The sequence below is a fragment of the Drosophila melanogaster genome, chromosome X (assembly GCF_000001215.4).
Source record: "Drosophila melanogaster chromosome X".
Classification (NCBI taxonomy): domain Eukaryota; kingdom Metazoa; phylum Arthropoda; class Insecta; order Diptera; family Drosophilidae; genus Drosophila; species Drosophila melanogaster.
This window is the reverse complement of record NC_004354.4, coordinates 6,013,552-6,037,826: the sequence shown is the minus strand read 5'-3', so window position 1 is coordinate 6,037,826 and position 24,275 is coordinate 6,013,552. Positions and strand designations below refer to the sequence as shown.

General features: G+C 44.0%; 1 protein-coding gene and 1 long non-coding RNA gene across 3 annotated transcripts; one reads left to right on the top strand and one right to left on the bottom strand.

The window, feature by feature from the left end:
* Positions 1–26: 26 nt before the first annotated feature.
* On the top strand, positions 27–2,074 carry rux (roughex). 2 transcript variants are annotated; one of them, NM_001258611.1, is made up of 3 exons: positions 27–69; positions 709–758; positions 849–2,074. In NM_001258611.1, exons 2-3 carry the CDS (start codon positions 737–739, stop codon positions 1,832–1,834), a joined length of 1,008 nt encoding a protein of 335 aa, NP_001245540.1. In that variant the 5' UTR covers positions 27–69; positions 709–736; the 3' UTR covers positions 1,835–2,074. The 2 variants fall into 2 exon arrangements, with proteins under 2 accessions (NP_001245540.1, NP_511053.2); NM_078498.4 differs by lacking the exon at positions 27–69 and having other exon boundaries at positions 565–758.
* A 21,733-nt stretch (positions 2,075–23,807) lies between these two features.
* lncRNA:CR44499 (long non-coding RNA:CR44499) lies at positions 23,808–24,119 on the bottom strand. Its single transcript, NR_123809.1, has 2 exons — positions 24,000–24,119; positions 23,808–23,926 (listed from the first exon to the last, which is right to left on the bottom strand). It is a non-coding gene; the product is annotated as a long non-coding RNA:CR44499 (long non-coding RNA).
* Between the last annotated feature and the right edge of the window lie 156 nt (positions 24,120–24,275).

Below are 24,275 nucleotides of genomic sequence, written 5' to 3'. Positions count from 1 at the left end.
GATGTGTTTCGAGGAATCATCGATGGTTTTCCATCGATACTGCGCATCGGAGATAAAAGTGTATAAATTGTACGTAAAAATTAATTTTCCATAAACGTGTAAGCGTGCACGTGCTCGTATGTATACTGGCTTACTTATCCATTGAATTGGACTAATTAGTATTTTTGTTTTATGGGAGCACTTACTGGACCGGCGACGTATGAAAAGCAATATTATGTTAGCAATATTAAAGAAGAAAATAATTCTTAAGTTGTAAACGACTAAGTCTGCCAAAGATCGATGTTTTTCGCCAAACACATCGAAAACATTGAGTCCGCCAACATCGATGTTTCTCCACCTCTAGTATCGGTTATAGAGCTTGGCCCGCTGTGCGGTGTGACCAGTTCTCAGCGGAATGCCAACTATCGCCCCTCAAGTGTGCATGCGATATATGGTATTAACAATTAACGTTTAAATAAAAATCAAACAATATTAATAGACTTAACAGATTAAAGTAATGTGATTTTTACAAGTACAACTAACGTAAAGATTTATCGGGACAACAGTAGCCGAATTACAAGTAGGCGCTGACCCCTGACCCCTCGAGCCGATAGCTAGCGTCACTTTCAACACTGGCCGATATGGCATATTACCAAAACATTGTTGTATCAACAACATAGTGTCCAAGTCGAATTGTATATATTGTAAATTATATTTATTTTTTATAAGCGCAATCGCATGAAAATACTTGAAGGAAATGAGCGCTCCAGAAGAACATAGTAAGTGGCAAACCAACGGATAACAGCTGTATGCGATTGGGCTGATCAATAGGAATCGCATCGCATCTCATCCGCTTGCTTTATTTTCAGAGGAGACGCCTTTGGAGGTGATCCATGAGTTCATCAATGGCGTAGATGATGGGACCATACGCCGCGACCTGGGGGAGGACTGCATCCTCAGCTTCTACAGTCGAAATGTGCGTGGCGCCAAGGCAATCACCGGATTTTTGAGAAACCAGTTGACAATGCGCTACAAGCACGAGGGATTCGAGGAAGCAGCACAAATTGAGTGGGGCGACGAACTTCTGCTGAAGGCGCGCTTCGGCAGATCGTTTGACTCGGAACGTCGTCGCATCTACGAGGAGAAGGAGCGCACAGGCACCACTCTGCATGTGCGTCCAGAGAGCGATGACGAGGAGGTAAATGAAAAGTTTTCCTCAACCCTGATCACACCGCCCCGTCCATCGAGCTACAATTTGAACTCCCTGAAGTATGTGGAGGCGTGTGGCCTGTTGAACAAGCGTAATGAACATATCTACGGCGGCCTGGACATGGGCGAGTCATGCGCGGTCCACCTTACTTTGGGCTATCGGAGCACCTTTCTGCCCGGCGGTCAAGTGAGCGGCTTTGAAATCTGCCTGGCTGTCTACGATCGGGGTCTGACAAGCCTCAAACGATCCACTCTGATTCCGCCACTGTGCAGCATTTCCTTTGCACGACGGGCCAGCGCCCGATGTAATCCAACCACCGATGATGAGGAGGATACCGAGGAGGATTCAACGCCGCCAACAGCGAGGCGCTGCGTGCGTCGTACTTTATTTACAGAGGAGAACACTCAGAAAGAAGAGGATGCCGATTTCATACCCGTGGTGGAGCAAGAGCAGCCAGCACCGCAGGAGCAGCCAGCACCGCAGCAGGCTGAGGAGACTGGCGAGGTAGTGATCCCCGTAGATATATCCACAGCCTTGAAGACCACAAATTTCAGCAGCTGTACACCGAGGAAACGACAACAGGCAACCAATGGCAACGAAGTAGTGCGTAAACGTGCGACGGGACCAAGGCGGATGCGTTTCTAGACCGGACAGATATTTAAACAGCTATAGTCCCTAGTTGCTTTTCCAAATTTACGTAGCACAATTATTTTCTTTGGCTTTCGAGGATACCCGACAAATTTCCGTAATTATTTGAACAAGACTGATTGCACCCGCTTTGGTTCCGCTTCCTGGGACCCCGCGTCGCGCTAGGCTAAACTACAATATGTATTGTTTTACATAATCCCCTGTATTTATTTGTGTATTAAAGTTCAATGTTTATTTAAGCCAATCTTTTCTTACCGTTAGTTTTTAGTTGCCTTATTACAAAAAAATGCATCTGATGGGGTGATATTGTTGAATATTTAATTTCAAGTTGAATATCGAGTATGCATGCATATCAGTTAGTCAATGGAATGAAATGGTTAACAGAGGTAAAATAAAAACGTTTACTCATTTCTCAATGTCAAATGTTTCTGGTTTGTGCCTCGGCTAGATCAGTTTTTCACAACCGTTCCCAGTAACTGAGACCGCTATTGGTGTATAGGAAAATCAGGCGAACTATAAAATAGTTTCTATAAACTGCGAGTGTTAGTTACTTAGTCATTTAATATGATGTTCTAAAGGCACAAGTGCAAGTAGAAAAATTGATAAAAGCCAAGAAAATCAAGAAAACTTTTCATTGCATCACGTCAACTTTATAAAATTGATTCAATAAATTGTTGAATATAAATCCTGGCAACTTGAGATGCCATAAATATGGGCTTCTGAAATGTTGTATATGACATAAGGCCATCGATGCCTTCGTGAATAATGCCTGACATACTATATAGCCGGCTAATACCGGCAGAGATCAGACGTGAGAGAACCTAATAAATCGTCGCTCCTGTTGTCGCCACTCTCAAGTGGGTGGGCTTATTCGGCAGGTCTATTTTCGTACCGCCAGGGGGAAAAATTGGATGGGAAATAGAAAGAAAATCCATTTGATTAAAACGGTATGCCGGGGCGGGAAAATCGTAAGCAGAGGGTGGTTCGCTAGCTGGTTCGCATTAAGACATCAAATAGACAACAAAGTGAGCGCTTGGTGGGGTCTCAACGTTCTGGATGTGCTCTCTGGACCCGGCCCAAAACCCCGAGAGCAGTTCGAATCGTTAAGCCAGCCAAGTGGAAAAGGCAGACTCCTTCTCCTCATCCTCACTATCCTCCCCATTCTCCTCCACCTCATCATCTTCCTCCACCTGCTCTTCCTGCTCTCTGGTGCTTGAAATTAGATTTCTGCCGTTGGTCGGCATTCGTTACGAGGTTTACGGCGGCACACGCTCTGAAATTCACCAGTCATACGATTCGCATACACTCAAATATGGGAAAGTAACATATTAGGTACTTAAAGTTAAGAACTATTGCCTAATACAAACTCTTTATACACCGAAACTCTTTTGAGCTCTATATGTAGTTTTGGAAGTTGTAACACTTATTAAATAACCTTTTTAATGTATGCTACACAAAATAAGTAACGATACATACACCTTAAATGGTTAGTTATTCGGTCAGCTGTTCCGCTTTACTTTTTTATTTCGAGTGTAGTTGGGTTAAGCCTGGCAAATCCTTGTGTTAGCTACAGCTGATTTATGTTTGGAGCCCTGCGACGTCACGAAGGTGGGGAGTCCGTCCGTCGGTCCGATGTTTACGAGCGGATTAAGTTTTGCCTTTCAAACAAATTCCATTCGAATTTAATGAGCCCCGAGATTACATCGAACCGAAAGGGAGGCGACATGAAGGATGCCAACGGGAGTGGGATGCGTTTTTAATTGAAAGATGTCGCCACGATGCAGACACGATTTGACAATCCATCAGGGCGTCAATCGGATATATGCTATATATGGTATGTATGGTATATGGCATGGTGCCCAACCTACGATTCCAAACCACTTAGACGTTGGCGTTGTCTAATTTATGCCGCCTTGTCCACAATTAGTTGCAACTGCAGCAGCAGAAGCAGCATCGGCGGCTGTTTGCCCCAGAGAATTGGGGAATCGAGGTTATCCTATATGGGGCGAGTTCTCCACTTACAGCTAGACGACCAAACCGAAACTATTCGTCTAGCATTACACGATACTTAGCCGCCGTTTATTTATGTGCCTGTCAACGCCTCTCAGCTGCTCCGCCTTCTCTTTTCGAAATCAACCCCCCTCCCCCCCGCCATAAAAACATGCGAAATTCAGAGGCATGGGGCATAGATACTTTTGGTTAATTGAAACCTGTTGTAAATCACAAATCATATTGACGGCTCATGTCCCCCAAGAAACAAACATATATAGAAACTGAAACTGCAGCAGATGTCGTCCGTTTTTCATAATTTTCGTTTGGGGAAGAAAGCTCCATAGAGGCAGCTGCTATAAGATGGGGATCTCGTAGAGCTATGGGAACTTTTCCTTAAACATGTGCTAGAGCTTCTTAGAAATCCAACTTCTAGTTCTAAAGATCTTTTGCTAACGACTATTCGCAGGTCACAAATCACAACAGATTGGAATTTTTGCGCTCTAAGGAGCTGGCGAACCCATTTGTCGTAGCCATTCAACCCCATCGTACACCCATTTCTATATAACCCATGAATAACCTCGTTTGGGAGACGAAAGCACTTCCAGTCCATAAACTTTGCCCTCAAACTGAATTTTAAGTTGATTTCGCTTGATTACTTCATTTTCGGAGATACAACAGCATTAGCAAGAGGAAATAACTAATGGTGAAAATATTGCCATTGCTTTTGCGACAAGTGCGCATTTGTTGCCGCACTCCCCCGATTTCTGCCCACCACTCGAGTATATGTATATATATTTTCCCGGCTGCTATTGTCCATTTCCGATTGTCGAGGGTGTCATTTGGTAATTGTTACAAGCTGCCGCATATTTGGACAAGCAACTCGCAGCACTCGAAAACAAACAAATGACTCGAGAGACGAGTGGATGCGAGTCAATGGGATTGGGATTGGTACTGGTATGGGAACCACCCTCGACTGGCTACTGGTGGTGGCTCATCGCCCATCCATCCACTCATTTGTGAGCGGATACGCAGTACAGAGACCAGCATCCAGTAACCAGGACTCAGGACCTTCGACCCCGACCCCGACTTCGACTCCGGCAAATGTCATTAGTTTACAGTTGTCTGATTTCCATCCTCGGTCCTCGAGAATGTTGTGATCGATGATGACATCTCCATCCGAGCGTCTCCATCCCGTGGGCTTGCTGATAATGATGTTGATTCGGTTTTGTGGATTTCCCTTTCGACATATTTCAACATATGGCAGGATGATCCCAAGGAGATTACGTTGAGCAAGTCATTGTCCACTGATTTTGATTCGATTCGAGATCTACTTGGAAAAGAAAAGGGTTCAATGATCTCTAATGGTACGCCATTGCTATTGGCTTCATCCAATTAACCGGTAATCCTTCTATTAGAATTCCCCCCAAAACTATCTAAATGAATGGCTAATCGCATTGGATGCATCCTCTTCCCAAAAACAGGAAAATTCCCCATTCCGGCGGCCAATTCCCAGACAACTAATTAATGTCAGTCGTCTGGGAATGCCCAATTCTCGAAAAAGTCGAAAACGGAGTCCTCGTAACCCCAAGGACATCGAACTGGTTCAGACCAGCCGCGTCGTAACTCAAAAAGCACTTAACCCATAAAAGTGAAATAATTCGATGGAATAACAAACGCACTTAACAAATTACAGATGTGAAAATTTCATTTTCAGTGTCCGACCCCCATCCTTCCTTCCATTCTTCCCTGCTTTTCCTTCCAGAGGGGGATGTTTCTCCCCTCGATTCACCCACTCTGCATTCCACAAATTAGAAAATGATTAATGGACTCAACCGGTTGCACAGCACATTTCCCCCACTCCACAATCCAGAATCCTGATCCACTCCATGGTGGCGCCGTCGTGGTCACATCCTCGCCAAAGGAGCATCCAAAAAACAGGAGGAACAGTGCGTCTGGCACACTTCAGCATAAAATAGCACTCGAGAGAATCGAATGGCTGGGGACGGGTACACTGGGGAAAAAAACCCTATCTATTGCAACGAGAAAATGTTCATAGTTTATTTACAAACTTAAAGTACAATAGTTGTACTGAAGTTCAGTATACTCTTCTTAAGGTAAGCTATTCTTCTGAATTGCTTATTGTATGTGCTCATATTTTTCTCTCAGTGCCTGGGCACCCTGCTGCTTTTCGTCCTGCTGCCGCAGGAGTCGCGTTAAAATCACTCTTCCGTTTCGAAGGCAGAGGCTGCTGGTCCTCGATGGTTATGGATGGGGGATGCACGGAAGGAAGGAAGGACGGAAGGAAGGAGGGGGGCTTGAGCCACCCCCGACCCACCAGGAGGGGTGTGTTTGTTGTCATTTATTGCTGTTGTCCTGGCCTCCGCCTCCTCCTTCTCCTTCACTTTCCGGCCGCTCCTGTGTTGTGTGATTTTTTCTGGGGTCACGCTTTGCTCTTTTGATCACTACCACTTCCACATCCAGTTGCACAGGCACAGGACACCAGCACATCCTTGCCGTGAATCAAATTACACTTTAAATCCTTGATTTTAATCTGAAGGGGCTGACAAATGGATTTTTATGTCAATTCCCCGACAAAGGGCTAAGCAATTGAATTTCGCATTCTGACATAACCCCAGGGGTTGTGTTTTTTCCGGGTGCACACGGGGTTTACATCCATGTATGCGGTGTATTCCCTCTCCGCAGGACGACCGGGATTCAGCAGGATGAGCAAGATTCCGGGAAGCGACGGAAGGAAGCAATCAGTGGGCGTTGTCTCTGCGGGCGGCTTTTTAATCTCTGATTGGATTGCCGAGCTGTTGATGTTTAACGTTTATGAGGTTGCGCATTTCCCGACACTTTTCACTTCGCCTTCCTGCCCAATTAGTGAATAAACAAACGAAGCAGCTCTGTTTATTTAAGACATAAACTAATTTCAGCTTTTTTCCAAGCTGTATCATATTATTTTTAATAATTTTAATGTCCAATGTCCACTTTAATCGTAGTGTAAAATGAAAAGTTTAACTTGACTTAGTGACTTAGTGACTCATGCGCGGGGTTTGTGGTTAGACTTTCGTGTGGCGCAAGCTGGAAAAGTTAACCAAGTGCGGCAACCGGTTTTGGCCAACTCATTCGCCATCGCAGTGCGCTGCGCACAAATGCAATTCCTTATTGGCAGGAATCTGGCGATCTTGTGGGCGCTCGATAATTAGCCATGCCTGTCACACAGATACACCCTCGAGTATCTAGAGAGTCGGGGAAGGGTGGAGTGGCAATGGGAAGAGAGGTGGGACAGTGTCATAAAAATGTATAATAACAATATTTCAATGTCGCAGCGGGACATCATTGTTGCCATGTTAACGCTTATTTTTTGTTTACATTTTTATAATTTCCAGCGCTGCGGCTTAAAAAGCCAAAAACTTTCAAAACACACACACACAAAGGCCAACTGAAACTGAGGCAATATAAACGAGCCGAGTTTTGGCAGACAAAAGGAATTTCGCGGTATTTTCACGCTTGATGCAACGGCCAAACAGAAATCAGGGATTGGGATTGGGATCGGAATCGGGATCGGGATCTGGGGATCGGGAATGGTGGCTGCTCCGGTTTTGGGTTTCATTCAAAGGAAACGCTCCGTCCTTCACTCCTTTTGGCCACTGCGGATTAAAATGATAACAAGACTTCGGCGACCAGCTTTTGTTTCGAGCACTGAGAAAAATAAAGATATCCAATTTTTACTGGATTTTTAGACCTTGTTAAAGTGGCAGTGGTAACATTGTATTTTACCAACATACATAGATACATCATTGACGCGCCGCCTTATTCGATTTCTTTCAGTGTAGCATGGTGCTCCGATTGTTGTTCTCAGAATAAAGATGAGTACAAAAAAACGAGGCACCTGCCTGAGTTGCTCTGCTGCTTCCTTTTTGTTTTCCCCCAAAAACTGTCTTCTTTCCGACTTCAATTCTGTTTTTACGCTTGAATTTCTCGGGACTGTTTCAATTTGGCCCTGAAAGGAGCATGTTTGTAATCGCGTCAAGCTCGCGAAATGCAATGATCTATATGAAATATACGATTTTAGGGGACTTAAGTGACTTACGGAAACTCAAAGCAATGTTTCTCATACAGCCTTTAAGATTACCTGCACAGTACCATCGGTTAGCCAGATGTATATTATTTATTATGAGTAAAGCCGCCACTAATTCGATTGTTTTGCATCATTAGGCATTGTGCGGAGTGCTCCCAAGGCGATCGGATTCAATTATGCCCCCTTTTTTTAATGGACATTTTTGAAATAACGCGAGAAGCGACCACCCACCCATTCATCTACTCACCCATTCGTTAACCATCCAACTGGCGGTCATCAATCGGAGTACAAAGCATTTCTGAACAGCACACAACTGGGAACACGGCGCACGAATGTTGGCCAACAACTCAATTGGGTTTCGGATTTTATGGCTTCATCTGCGACTGGCTTTATGGGGCATAATTAAAAGTTTATGGTTAACGCCGCCCATCGGTGTTGGGCATTTCGAATCCGAAGAGCATCCAATGGCGCCCGTTTCAACCATAAAATGCGGCATTAAATCTGCACAGCATTTGCCTAAGACAAAAGTGATCGGATGGCACTGTGACTAAGGTCTGTTATAAAGATTATCTTTATGGATCGTGTTGCCGTTTAGTTTAATTCGCCTCAGTTCACATTCGATTCGATCCAATCCGATCAACGATCACTTCTCCACAGGTGGCACTTCGCTACACAGGGGCAAATCTAAATCATTATCATTTTCTTTTGTTTTGTTAATAGTTATGGTTAAACTATGGGATTTATCATTGCATAATATATATGTATTCTGCCTTTTCGCTCAGTGTAAGAATATTTTCGGTTGTGTTGTGTGTAATAAAATCTGCATAAATCATCGCCGAATGGGATTGGACTCGTTCTGCTCGTTTCGATCTCTCGGGGTTTTGGTGATTCTCTGGGCTGTGACCTCTTTGGAATGGGAATCGGAATGGATATCTTCTGGGGTATTGGGATTGGGATGTAGATGGGGATGGGTATCGGTGATGGCTAATGAGGGCGTTGCCAATATGTCAATTTGATCGCCCCGCAATAAACGCATTTCGTTTCGTTCCGCTCAAGCCAACCAAACGACTTTTTCCCATATGATAAATGATAAATGAGCCGCGCGTGCCCCAAAAGCCGATCTTTAAGCCGGGGTCATCGCTGGCTACCTGTATTTGTGGCCAGTCGAGTCCAGTCCAGTTCACCAGGTGCTATTTTGATGCATGGGCCACCATCAATTAGGGGCGCAATTGATTTTCGCCGTCTCAAATTGATGGACGCCTATTTGTTTGGGTTCAACGGAGCTCTCTCGGTGAGATCTCAAACATATCTCATATTCCGTATGGCAGATCTGCGATCTCCGATCCCCGATCTCCGATCCCCGATCTCCGATCTCAGATCTCTTGATGGATAAGGCGCATTAGGGCTGCCCTGACATAATGGCCTTTTCAAGATGACACGCCCCGGTACAGGAGTTCTATCCGATCTGCAACGATCCTATCTTATCTCATCCCATCCCATTCCATTCCATCTGTAACTCCATTCGGTTGACTGGAACGTTTCTTCTCTATTTTTGCAGATCTTTTTGCGCCCCATTCATCAGCGCATTTCCGCTTTTAATTATTGCCACGTCGCATTTGCCGCTGGAATGACATGCAACCAAATTGCCGGCGATAAATTTTGTGCACATTTCAGCACAGAGCAGAGAGTCCAGAGAAAATTGCAGCAAAATAAGAGCAGCGTGAAAAACACACGCATCACGCATATACATACATATGTATCTGTACAAAAACTGAGTATAAAGAGTATGCACACAGGATCCTCAATTATCAACTAATTGGTCAAATATATTTTCAAATTATCAACATAAAAATATAGAAAGATTAACATTTTGATTGAACTTTTAAACTGATATTCCAATCGATTCTATGTACGTACACAAACTTTTGCGACCCACTGTTTCCCATAGGGAATCGCAATTTTCTGGATCGAGTTGCGAGGATTGCCAATTACATGCAACTTAACATAATTATTTGTCACCAGGCGGCGGACAAAAAAAAAACATAATGTTAGCTGGGCGTGAGCGAGAGGGCTGTAGAGTGTGAGAGCGAGAGGAAAGAACGCACTGGAATGCTGGCAGCAATTGGCGCGCCAACAAATTGCTGGAATAATTACGCACACATTTACAGATTGATTCGTTGCCGATGACAAAAAGGCATTACAAAAAAAAAAAAAAAAAAAAAAAAAACAGAAAACAAGAGACAACTAAAAAACCCTGACGAAGTGCAGAGTGAGCGATCTGAGATGTTGCTGCTGTGCAGATGTGGATGCTGCAATTCATTGATGAACGTGAGGTGTCAAGCAAATTGACTGCCAAGCTTATCGCGCCGTTCAAAGGCGTGGATGGCCCATTTGGCAAATGGGAAAGGTGCATAAGCGTGGGCTAGAAATATCGAGAAAATCGATTTAGCTTATCGGTCACTTTGGAACAAATACAGTAATTGGTAGGAAATAACAAGATAGGGAAGTATTAGAAAAACAAACCATCACCATATGTATCTGTAAGCTCAGTAGTACTTCTTTTTGTTAAGAAAGTTAGGAGTTTGCGGGTTCAGTTAGTGCCCCCCTTGGGAAGACGCCTCTGGACGTTCGAGGAATTCGACGTTTACGTGAATTACGCTCAAATTACAAGAGGCAGTAAAAAAGTGCAGGAAATACCTGAGAGACACGCGGACTGAAAATAGCTGCGACGCACTGAAAATGCAAGGCAAATTAAAATTTCTCGCAAATCGGCAGACGTGCCTGGCCAACAGGATCCTAAATGTTCGGATATTATCTCTGTCCATATTCGACCATATCTTTGTTTACACAGCGCAAAAATATTAACAGCGCTACGAACTGGTTTTTGAAATTTCAAATTTGTATTTTCTTTACATCATTTGTTACCCCTTTCATGCATGTCGCATTTTCTCCATTCGCGCCCATTGAGCTCGTTAGGCGATAAGTTTATGCGGCATTAAATTTTATGCGGCCATAAAACAAACAAATACGCCTGCTACACTACACTAAGGCAAATATTACGGCAACTGAACACGATAAAACATCGAAAACACAACAGGAACAGGCCATAACAATAGCCGGCAAATGGAATGTGCCCTGCGTAAGGAGTGGGAGTTGGATTGTGAGCATTTTGAGTATGTGAGCAGGAACAGGAGTAGAACCCAAAAAAGAGAACACTTTTAGGGGCAAAAAAGAAGCCATTGAGACTGCGACTGCGCGTGCTCGGCATGCAGGGCGTATACATAATGTGGAGTGGGAGTTGGCATAGTGGGGGTAAAGGCGATATAAAGTCTGGAAAACATGTTGCTTTACGCCCTTCGACAACTCAACTTGGTCCATTGACAATGGCCAAAACTGGCCAAATATGGCCAACAATTGTTGCATTGTTGTGGGAACTCGAAAGAGTGTGTCGTTGAGCCTTTAAAAAAGTAATTAATATGTTAAGGCTAGGATAGAACTAATAGAACTCCACCTCCGTCCATAAGCATCCGCATTCATTTTGTTCAGTGTATGGGCACAACATATGTATGTTGCCCTGCTGCCATTCGATGTCGTGATTATGCGTCGTAATTCGAGTCTAATCGTCGATTAATATTTATGAAAACTGCATAAGCAAACGGAAAAAGGTTCCGTAGGGACTTTTCCAATGCAACCCAACGTCTGGCAGAATTATTCGCTCCCTATCTTCTATCTAATCGCGTGTCAAATCGCGGCGAGTTTCTCACTTTTTGACATCGTTTTGATGGTAACCCAAAACCAAAGTTCGCCATCGCGATAAGGCGGTGGAACAGGATGAAAAGAGTCAGTAAAATGGAAGGGGGAATCCTCGAAGGAGGGACGCGAAACCCTCGGCTATAAAATGATTAACAAGCCCGATAGGCCGTGTGCCTTTCTTTGTAGCCCAAACAATTACGTTGCCACCGAAATTTGCCACTTTTCCGCCCTCTTTGCCATTGTTTGGCCCTCTTTTCTTTATGTGTATATACATAGGTTTGTGCTGCCACAGCTGTTCTAATAAATAATAATAATAATGCATCAGCGATCACTGAACAATGGGGTACATAATGCATGCTCTGCCTCTGCTGGTTATCGTCTCTCTGGATTAGCCCACGAATTTACCATCTTCCCAATATTTATATACTTTAACTATACAAAGGTAGCTATTCCCAACGAAACTGGTAATATGTTTTAGAACGAATTCAATATTCTTAGTTAACCCTTTTCCGACAAACTACCGCAATTAGTCGCCACACACTTTATGTAAATTTCGACATGTTTCGAGAAATATGTATGTCCTTTCCGCAGGATTCTAGTATTTGCCACCTGCAGCAGAGGAAACTGAGCCAGAAACCACAAGACAAACACACAACAGGAGACATTAAATGCAGCCGTGCAGAAGGAGGACAGCAAACGATGTGGCAAGTTAATTCCCCAATGCTCATAATCCAATAGATTAATGGGGCGTATGCGTATCCACCTCTTCGAATTTATGGGCGTGTCCGTGTTTTTATTTAATGAGCGCGACAAACTTTCGACATTCGTGCGTTACTCGAACGATGATTTATGCGGCTGTTCATTAGGTTCATTAAAAGTGAAAGGATGTCTGATCGGTGGATCGCTGGATCGGCAGGTGGCTATGTGGTCGATCTTCGATCTTCGATGATCTCGACTCGTTCTGGGCGTTTATTTGTTTGTTTGTTTGTGTGTTTTCTCGCTTATTCGCCCCGAAATGAGCCATAACTAATAAATGTTTACGACTCTTCCAACCCCGAAGATTTCAAGATCTGCGTATCGCGGGGAAAAGTGAGGAGCCGCTGAGGAGGAGACCGCAAGTGTAACCGAACAGCCCAAATGAGCACAATAAAAATCATTTCGAGCGGCATTAAAATGACACATTGTGGACCCCAAGCCCCTTGTATTTTATACCATTCTTAATTACACTGCACAAATAAAAGCAGAAGATATCATAATTTTGGAAAAGTTGGATCTAGGCAATGGCTACTCTTAACTGAAACACTGCAATTAAAGCTATGACTGATCCTTGATAGCACAGACTTGGCTAAGAGTTTCAAATATTTTCTTCGAGTGCACACCTCTCGATTGCCATCGGGTCAGCAACTCTTGGCCGGGCGCCACTCAATGGGTTGGCGGCAGGTCAGCGGCGTCTTCGCCGCCGGACAACCCGCAGCGCCCGAGGAACAACAAAAACCGCACCACACCACACACAAGAAGGCACAACTGACTCAGAAAACCAAAAAAAAAATTGAAAAAAAAAAACAAAATAAAAGGAACTGAGAAAACAGCAGCCGTAATGAGCTGACAAAGGCCAGAAAAGTGAAAAGGTGGAAATTGCTTGGGCAACGCATCGATAACACGCGTGGCTCATTGTTCGCGTACAATTGATGCGGTCACAACAGCCGCACAATGGCATTATGCAGGTTTCACACTGGGTGTTTTTTTTTTTTAACTTCAACTGCAAGAATTGTACAAATTTATGATTTCGTAGCTGTAACTCGGCCAAAATAAGTCGCACAATGAAAAGAGACACTTTTTTGAGCAGCAGGCAACCTTAACTTTTCACCCAAATCACATTCTAGACCCATTTGAAAAATTTAATTTTTTTCAATTTTTTGCATTTTTGGTAAGGGGTACCATCATCAAAATTTGCGAAAAATGGTCAAAATTTGAAATATCAAGCTTGGTATACAAATCGATTGGAAATTAAGTTACGAGTTCAACGAGGTATGGCATTCCGCATTTGGATAATTCTTCTCGTTTTTATGGTTAAAAATCTGCTTAAAATTATCTAAAAAATATGGATGTAAATATATAAGAAAATAAGGGTTTTTATTGTTGCTTTTGCCTAAAACTTGGCCAAAATAAGTCTCACAATAAAAAGAGACACTGTTTTGTGCAGCGGGCAACCTTAACTTCCACCCAAATCACATTCTAGACCCATTTGAAAAATTTAATTTTTTTCAATTTTTTGCATTTTTGGTAAGGGGTAACATCATCAAAATTTGCGAAAAATGGTCAAAATTTTAAGTATCAAAGTTGGTATACCAATCGATTGGAAATTAAGTTACGAGTTCAACGAGGTATGGCATTCCGCATTTGGATAATTCTTCTCGTTTTTATGGTTAAAAATCTGCTTAAAATTATCTAAAAAATATGGATGTAAATATATAAGAAAATAAGGGTTTTAATTGTTGTTTTTTGTCTACAACTTGGCCAAAATAAGTCTCACAATAAAAAGAGACATTTTTTTAAGCAGCGGGCAACCTAAGCTTTCAAAAAAATTCACATTCCGCAAGCTTTTCAAAAATTTATTTTTTTTCAATTTTTTGCATTTTTGGTAAGGGGTAACATCATAAAAAATTGCAAAAAAATGACACAAATTTAATTTCCCAGATTGCAACACCCATTGATTGTACATTAAAGTAGAAGCTCAGTGGGGCATAACATTCCATATTTGGATTATTTTTAACGTAGTTATGGCCAAAACAATGATTCTTTCCTCTAGAATTTCAATTTGTTTGACAACATTTTAGATTTCATCGCCAATTTATTAATTTACGCTAGTTTGTGTACTCCTAATTGAACTCCTCATTATGAAGATGAGCTAGATCTATGACTCTTCCCTTTTTCCTTGCGCATAATACTAAGAAGGTATTGATCAAAGTGAAAGAAGTACGTTGACAACTTTGGGAAACTACACATTTTCAAGGGACGAAAATGGGAAAAGGGACTGGAGGATACGCCGAAGTCCAGCGCACGAAGACTGATGGCCTTTTTATCTAACGTCCAGGACGATAAGGATGATGTCGGTGGATGCGAGCCAGGTGGATGAGGGTCAGGGATCGAGGATCGGGGATCGGGGATCGGGTCTCATCTCCATGTTCTTCAAACAGTTGGCGATCGAAACTGCGGCCTGTCAGCAGACATGCCCGGCCTATAAATCATATGTTCATTGAGCCCACGCCCCCAACTCCCTGAATTTCTATCCGCTGCCGTCTTGGTGACATTTCCCCCCCTCCTCCATCTATGTATGTATGTATTTATGTGCATACCCGCTTTTTATTCGACTACTTTTTATCGTGCTGGATCAAGCGATCAATCCAACGGCACAGGTAGGAAAAGCAGAAAGATGAAGGGAGTGGGAGCCGGGGAAAACAGGTACAGGTGCATTGATGGCATTTTAATTATTGCGCCCATTGCGACGTTTATCCAAGCAAACAAGAGCCCAAACCAAACCGAGATGGATCTTCTTTGGGGCCTTGGGATGTGTGGTTCCATGGGGCTGAGTCCGACTTGCAAATATAGCTGGCAGGCGTGAAATTTCCCCAACGCGGTGGGTCCAACCGTACAGTGGGCACTCGCAGAGATGTGCATCGAAATTGGAGTCGGGATCCGAGGCAGGTGAACAAACTGCGCTGCAAGTGTCCGCCCCTCCATAAAGGAACACTTTGCGAGGACTGTAATTATGCACGGCTCGCTATTTGTTTTGCTTGCCAGTACAGTGGGTAAATATCCTTTTCCCACTTGATTCTATATTTGGTTCTTACTTGTTGGCTTAATTTAACATATTGTCTTTATGGGATACTTTTCAAATATGATCCTAACAAAATATTATCTGCCCTTATTAATAAATTCTAATAAAATAGTTCCATTGTTGCTTATTCAATTAGCTAAGTACCACTGTACGCTGATCGCGACGATCGCACGCACGCACATTTCACTTTATTTATGAGGCGTGCGCGGTGGGCGTGGCCCGCTTGTTGATCGGCGCTACATTCCAGGCCCCGCCACGCCCCCCTCTCAACCGCCTCTTGCGAGCGTTTTCAATCAACGTTCGTTCCCGGGGCTGCCAGGCGAAGACAAGCTCGGACCACCCTTTTAATGAAGCCCTAATTACAGTCTTTATAACAAAAGGTGATTACCAAAGCAAACCAACAACACCAGGCCTCCAATGCAACCAGAACCGAACTGGGTTCTGGAATGGGTATGGTTATATGGGATCGAGATCGGGCCACATCAACGGCTCTTTAGCAGAGGGATTGGGTCTTCTGATCGCGTCTTCCGCCTTCGGGGCTCTCGAGTCTCTGAGTCCTCGGTCTGGGCCAAAACACTGACTTTGACTTGGGTAGCCGATGGAAGAGGAGTCTCCAGATCTCCCGAACCTGCACTGCGAAAATCTTTAAGAATATACCTTCAAAAGTTAACCAATTCACATAAAAGTGTTTGTATCAAGGCGTACTTTTTGTTTCTGCCAGTGCATCCCCGACTCCTTAGCACTGCCCATCATCGTCGCATTATTTATAACTTTTCATGTTTAAATTTGTAATTTTGGCGCACTGCAAGTCAGAAGAATCTCGTGACTGGAGCTACTCTCCACCTTGCCGTCTTTGCTCGCCCCACGATTCTTCTGCCTGCCGAAGCTGGTTGAGCCTTGTAAATATTGATTTTAATCGAAATTGCCCTAAATTGCTTGTTTTTCATGTGCTCGGCTATGCAATTTAAGACACTTTTGCTGTGAACAAAACTGCGTGTGGCTTAAATGAGAGGAGAGGACAAAAAAATAACGCACAGGTAGAAGAAGTGGGACGAAACAAAAGAATACAAAATAGTGCTTATTTTAAATTCAATTTTAGGCTCTTCAGTAGATTAATTATTAATCACCTATTTTGATAGGAAGGGTAGTATTTCCATGTCGCATATCCATGCGATTCTTAATTTTGTTCAGTTCAAATGCAAGCCATATTATCCTTATCGAACGAGTGGACTCTGGTTTTGCATTACGCCATTTGCAAGTAAAACATCAATAAGCCGCACCATAACCCAAGCGATCTGAAAGCCCACTTGAAAGGAAACCGACGTCCTGCCGACAGAGAGCAACTTATCATGTCCAAATTAAGTTCAATCCCAAATAAACAAGCCCAGCAACAAGGGGCATTGCAATGAGGCAAAGGGGAGAAACAATAACAGATCCAGTAACCATGACATGGGCGTAGTTCGAATAACTTGAGGAGGTATATTTTGCAATCTACCCCCATTCTATACCCGCTTTCTACACACATGATACAGATCACGGTGCGAGTGGGAGGAGGGAAGGATGTCGATTTTCAATTCTTCCTGCCAACTCTATTTGCAAAGAGCCTCTGAGTGTGGGAGGCTGAATGAAGGGGGGTTTTTGGAGGGATTGAGGAACTCCACCGAAGGCGCTTAGCTTTTATTTCTTTCTTTTCCTTTCGCCGTGCTTGGGCCTTTGTTTGAATTAATCGAAGTGATATTTTGCTTGTCCCAAAATAATTTATCCCAGCCGCAGTCACGCTGCCCCAACTCTTTGCTCTTCTCTACACAGAGCAAAAAGTATTGTAAAGTTCGAACTTAGCAAGAATATATATTAAAAAAGGTTTAAAAGTAACCTTCTTCGAAATATTTCCTATCCCATTCTATAGGAAGGTGATCTAAATGACTGATCAAACTTTACTAGCTGCCATTTGTTTGCTGTGTACCGCTCTGCGACTGCCCGAAGCTCCAACTGGAATCGGAGCTGGAGTTGGAGCCTTTATTGGTTTTGCGTGGCTGTTGGCCTGTTGTTTCCACTTCTCATTGGGGCGAGCGTCGAAAGCCGACGGAGCGAAATATAAATATTCGCCATACGGTGCCCCTTGATGCATTCTGACGTGAGTTGTGGCCTAAGCGCGCGTTATTAACCGCAATTTATGCGTTTTTGAAGAGAGTAACTGCGTCTTTGGTTCTGGCTGCAACTGCGAATGCGGCGCCAGAGGTGCTCCTCCTGGACTGGAGACCCTGCTGGATTCGATTGCGATACTCCGATCCTTTCTCCGGCCAAATTGATTTCGAACATTCATTATGCGTCGCGAAAACGGGGGAGTTCTCTTTGCTTGCCGGGCCGTATGATACAACTTGAGATTTATCAAATATAAGTAATTTTATACTTACTCTTTCGAACTTTTCTATCGATATGAAAGGCGTCACTATTAGTCATAATATCAGAATCGTTGATTGCTCAAATGAAGACAAGTAGCACTCAGCACTTTAGGTGATAATTGTTCGAAACTAAACATTTTCAATTGAAGCGCAGTGATTTTCTCGCTCGTTATCGTGTAGTTCTCACAATGGAAACGTCCAGGGGATAATGACAGTTCCTGACAGACGGCTAAGTATGAATTTCCTTTGGGAAAATACCCATTTCGTGTTGCGTTTCATTTTGTTGCTTTAGTTCATTTTGGATTTGCAAGCTCTCATTAGCATGTTGTTGTGGCACCGCACCCCGCTGTTTAGCCACAAAACGTTTTCCATACGCAGCTGCCGATCGAGTTCGTTGCCTAAGTCTTTCGTTGCGTGCGTACCACACTAAAAGAAAGAGAACGAACGCGACAGATAGATAGGGAGGGGGGGGGGGCATGGTCTGAAAGTTTATGTGCAATTAACAAGATTCGCATAAAATTACAAAACTGGCATAATTCAAGATAGCAGCATGATCAGCTCTCACAGAATTATCACAATCAAGTTGACGCCAAGGAGTTGGCCGGGACAAACGGATGGAATAAACGGGCAACAGGACACAGGGACAGCAGCTAAATGGCCTGCTAATGGCCTAAAGTGTACTTGCCGATAATATTAAGCACATGTGCATCACTTAGCCGCCTCGCTGAAATTTATAAAGTTCCAATTGCCATTTGTCCGCTGTCTGCTGTCCGCCAAACGAGAGATAGCCGCTCTCCAAACCGAGATAGAGGACATAAAACCGGCGAAATTATGACCGCTGGTAGATGAAATCAATTTACATGCATTCAATTACAAATTGTGAACCATCAGAGACAAGACTCGCTTTCCAGCCTCATCAGTTTGCCGAGTTTATGGCGGGATTTGGGCAGCTCGAAATGGCCAACTGCCTTGTAACTGCCTCGTTTTAACGATCCTGCCCAGAAGATCTCGTCGTGGGTTTGTTGCGACAACTTTTGTGGCGCAGTTAAACGTTTGCATGATTTTGATTTTAATGATGCCACAGATGCCTCGAATTGGATACCAGATACCAGACGAGATACCAGATACCACATACCACGGAGAGATACTCCGGAGCTTCAGCGAGGGGGGACATCCTAATTAGCGACTGGCTGTGATGGCCATCAAAATAAACACTTGTACAATACGAGCCAACTGGGATTGCGACGTGTTTGCTCCATAAATTTGTCAACTTTACAATGGGAAATGCCACCAGGAGGAGGAAGCAAGAAGGGAGGTGTTAAGGATCGCCAAGAAAGAGAGAGAGAGCAGTGATCGATGGTCAGCGAGGTTCGAATGAGTATGTCCATACCCCCAGTCCTCTGGGCTGAAAATGCCATTCCAGTTCCGATAATGCAAAGTGGCCCTTGGTAGCCCATTTCTGGGCCATAATAGCAATTTCATGTTTATGGGCGCCAGCTCCAGTTCCCTTATCTTCCAATGCCTCTCCGAGTTCGCCTCGTTCGTCTGCAGCTTCATCCGGATTCCCGATCCTCGCGTTGTTGGCTCGTTTAGAGGCGACTAATGGCCTAATGGCTCATCAGCGCATGTTGCGCGATCTGCAGGAATTGCATTAAATGCAAAACAAAAACCAAATATCAGCATAACGACTGCCACTCGAAAATCGTTGCCATAATTTAAATGAAGCCGAGCGATAAGACAGCCAGCCTTCCCGGTTGCCCACTATGTGCATATATATACATATAGTGAATCCCAACCAGTTCGACTCCACTTCCCAGACTCCAGATCTCCGATTCCCGACTGACGGTCAGCGCTGCATGTGTTTTTGGTTATAATTTAAATGAGAACGATCGCTAATGATCTCATTCCCGTCTCGATTTCGAAACCGAATGCTGTGGGAAGATCGTGGCATCCTTGCCAACCCAAAAGTGACCATGCTGCGCCACATGGCAGGCGAACTGATCAAATGGGGATCACTTAACGCTAGGTAAAATGCTAACTTAAAGTGCCTAAAAGCCCTCGATCTTGCAAACGATCGATAACAAATATATGATTTTCAAAATGAAATGAATAAGCTTTCTTTGCCATCGATTACAGTCTAACTTTGCAACTTTCACGATATCCAGCGGAAATAATCGATAACACTAACCTTTCCATTCGAAGAGCACTCCCTGTCATTAGGTAATTCCTTCAACTCCAGATTGTGGCCCATGCAATTACCGGATAACTGCTACTAACCAATTACCGGAGTACCTCCTGGTCCAAAACCTTTACTTCCTTCAACTTTGGGGAACGTGTCAGTGTAGTGGCTCCAGCTGGAAAGAAATAAGAAGGAGAAGATTACAGCCCGTTGACAAGGCACCAGGGCTGGGATTAATCAATTGCTCTGCAATTATCGGGGGGAAATGGAAGAGAAGATGCAACAGGACCAGTAACTGGAACCCATCAGGCCGTACAAAGCCTAATGGCCATAATGAATGGATTAAGCCAGCATTTACGCAAACGCGTTGATATTTCCTCTGACCAAACAAAATATAAATCGAGCCAACTACATGGGACCTGTCCGAATCGCAGGGGGAAGACCGGTGATCGGGGGCTAACAATTTGCATGATCCTGCACCATTCCCGACCCTCCCCCTTCCCCCTGCTTGCATCATGGCATCTACTTAATTTCAAGTTGTCCGCGGAAAAACTTAAGCATATTTAACCGCATGTCGCTGATTTTAATGGCGCGGCTGGGAGAGCGGAGCGTATCTGCATACACACACACATATGTATGTATGTGTATATATGCATGTACATATATATGGAGGGTAAAGATTTGGATGCGGTGGATGCGGGGGGAACATCGGGCGTCTGAGCTTGTTCTCCAGTCTCATTTCGTGGCGACGCTCACGCATATTCCGCATATGCAGACGACGCGCGACGGGATGCAGGCGCCACTTGGCCAGCAAGCAGAGTCAGTTGGTTAGATCAGGGGGTTGCGACGGGCTACGGCGGGTTCCCCGGCACTCAGGTCTCGGGGTCTCCAATGGTTATCCAATGGGTATATAGGAAAGGGCTCCAGGGCGGACTAATGCCAGGTAAATGTTAACCGTGGAATGCCATTGCCCTCTGTGCAGCCAGCTGACCTTTGCACATGCCACCACCGATTCCGAATTCAATTCCGACTCCAAAAGAACCAGTCGGAGGGGAATCAGGAGCATATATGCATGCATGCTACCCAAGACAAGCGCCAGCGATTGTCTTCATCAAAAGCGGGGCCTGTCAACGGGGCCATCATATCGAATGACAAACTCGAGTGCACAATAAGAGAGGCTTAACCATTCAGAAGAAAACCAATATAATAAAAAAATAACTTAACATACAAAGGGAGGAGAACAATGCAAAGAGACAGGAGGAGAAAAGGTTATATACATATATATACCGGGATTATCAGGGCTCCGGCCAGTTCAATCGGAAAATGATCGATGAGCGATCGTGTGGCAAGGTGCATCTTTGTTTGGCCTAATTAAGCCGAGTTATATGGCATGTTTGCCCATCCTTTCCTCACTCCCCATTCATTTGGGAGCCATGAGTTCGGGGAAATGTCACTGGGCCCAGAAGGTTGCTTTGAGGTAACCCGATGATATAGTCGTTGAGAACTAAGGTAATCCAACCTCCGAGCGTGTGTGGCTTCTAAGAATGAATGTTTGAAAAGCTTTCGTTTTGATGTCTTATAATCGATATCTACATCTTAGCTGGGGTATTATGTAACCCATTCGTGATTGATACCCGCTTAAATATTAATTTCAATCAAAGAAATGCGTAGGCTCATTTCTTCACCTTCGATATATTCGATAGTCCTAGAAGTCGCCAATCTTAACCTTTTCCGAAAGTTACCAACTCAGCCTGTAAACAAACACCGACCTGGCTATATGTATCTTCTGCTTCCATCTTCTGGCCCGAATCTCCGGATAAATGAACATGTCCGCGTCAAAGTGTCGCTCTTGCAAAAGCGCCACGAAGAAGAAAGGAAGGGATTGCGCCAAAGGGGGAGAAGGAAGCAAGACGGGGGGGGATGGGGGTCAGAGTGTCGTGCAGGAACAGCAGCTGCTGCTGGACATCGTTTCCCAGCAAGGGAATGCCCAGGGAATGGATGAAAGCAGGGGAGGATCGTCGGGCGAAGGGATGTTGCTGCCAGCGGAGATTGCAATCTTTGTGCTGCAGTTGTCGCTTCTGTTTCTGTTTTTCGGTTTCTGGTGCTGCTCCTGCTATTCCTGCACCATCAGATGCTCCTTTCCCTCCTTAATTTTCCGCCATTTGCTCATTTGCCGCGCAACCAGAAAGCGTATGTGTCCTACAGAGAAAAAGAGGGGCAATGTTGTTTATTCATTATTATTAAGTTGCCATTAAAACTGTATGTTTGTATAACGAGTTTATGCGCAAGGGACAGCTAAATTTTTTCCGGTGCAGATGCTGGGAGGGATTGAAGGTGGAGATCTTGTGCAGCTGATAAGCAGTGCCTCCCGATGAAGTCGTTTTTTGGAGGACCCCAAAGAAGAGCCGGCGACACACTGCCAACATACACAATTTAATTAAAGACGCGACTACCGGATAGGATTGGATCGGAAACTATCGCCGATCGATCGACGATCGCTGACACGCATAAATCCTGCACATCGATGCTAAAGATCGACGATATCGGGCTGTTGGACGGACGGGACCTTTTACGGACCTCTCGATCTGACCTTGGCCACTAATGAAGATCTCGAGACGCCGCTCCTGCGGCTGTTGCATAATTCATTTCCAATTTATACGCCATAAAAGCGATAATGGCCGCAATTAAGTTCGTGTTCCTTTGATAATTTTCCACATTTACGCGGCCATTAAAATGATTCTGAACGCATTTTTCAGACCCTCCTATCAGCTCGCCTCATTTCCATTTCCATTCTAGGTGTCCATGCCCATACCCATTCCCCATTACCGTTCCCAATCCCCGACAGGCTCCATTCAACGCTGGCTTATCGCAAAGAAAGAGAGGCGTAGAGATGGGAAAAGCATCTGGGGGAATTGGGAATATTGCATGCGTATAGATATAGCCATAGTGCGAGTATAGTCCAACCCCGAGGTGTTAATTAGCATTATCTTAATGCACGTTCCGGCACACAGTTCAAATTGAATTATACATAATAATTTGTCCGCCGCTCTTTAAAGTGCAACTTAATGTTCGAACGGACAGGCCATCTCCATCTTGCCCTCTGGATCTCGGACTTCTGGGCCTGGGTCTCCGGTCTCCGGTCTCCGGAGGGGTATGTGGTGACCCCACCCTGGACGAAGCGCAAATATGGTGGAGTGGATGGGGTCCAGAGAGCTCGTGTTAAGCGCTCATTAATCACATTAGATATGCATTAATTCGGTAAGGAATTCAATGGCGTGTAGACGAGCGAAAGAGACGGCGGCAGTTGGGGGAGGGAGATAAATAGATACTCTCTGGCGGAAGAGAAGGAACCATTTCTTTTAGGATAATCTCTGGGAAAAGTATTACTTAGATTTCATGTGTAAGGTTTTTTTTGCTATTAGCAATAACAATAATAAGATGGAATATTAATGCACTTATTTTCGAGGGAAACAAGTTGCTTCAATTTAATATATCTATATAATATATATATGTCCATATACTGAATATCCACAACTCATAACTTGGCCAAATGTAACCCAATTTGCACGTGGCATACCTCTAAAAGCTTGTGCTTAAGCCATCTAAAAATCTGTATTCCAATTTAGTTGATTTTTGAAAAATAATTTTTTACCAATTTTTTGTTATTTTAATGATTGTTATTTTATTTTCCAAATTTTCGAAAAATGGTTAAAAAATTTAAAAGTCCAGTTTCGAATATACGATGTTAGTACGGCACGAGCTGAGTTCGGGAAGGTATAACATTTGAAGATACGACTTGTTTTAGCCAAGTTATGATGCATTGATTTTGTGATGAGGTGGCCTTAAACAAAAGTTAAGCCATTTATTAACTTTTAACATTCAACAAACGTATGTCACCATTTTGGACTACTTACTTGAAGAGTAAACAAATCAATATTTATAATCCCAGGACTCTTTAGTTTACTTCTACTGTCTGGCACATTAGACTTGTCCTGCGACGCCCAACCCAATGTACGCTCCCATCCGCAAAAAGCCACCAACAATTCCCCAATAACTCATTCAGTCCACCGTTTCCACCCACCACAAAGGCAACAACAACCCCAAGCAGGCAAAACAAACAAACAAACGAGGTGAGTACTTAGTATGGGTGAGTATCTGTGTGAGCGAGGCAATGCCTAGATGCGCGTGTG

Excerpts from the sequence above, each read along its gene's own strand:
- rux (NM_001258611.1), top strand. The coding sequence starts at position 737 with ATGAGCGCTCCAGAAGAACATA. Across the intron at positions 759-848 it reads GAGCGCTCCAGAAGAACATA|AGGAGACGCCTTTGGAGGTG; the intron begins GTAAGTGGCAAA and ends CTTTATTTTCAG.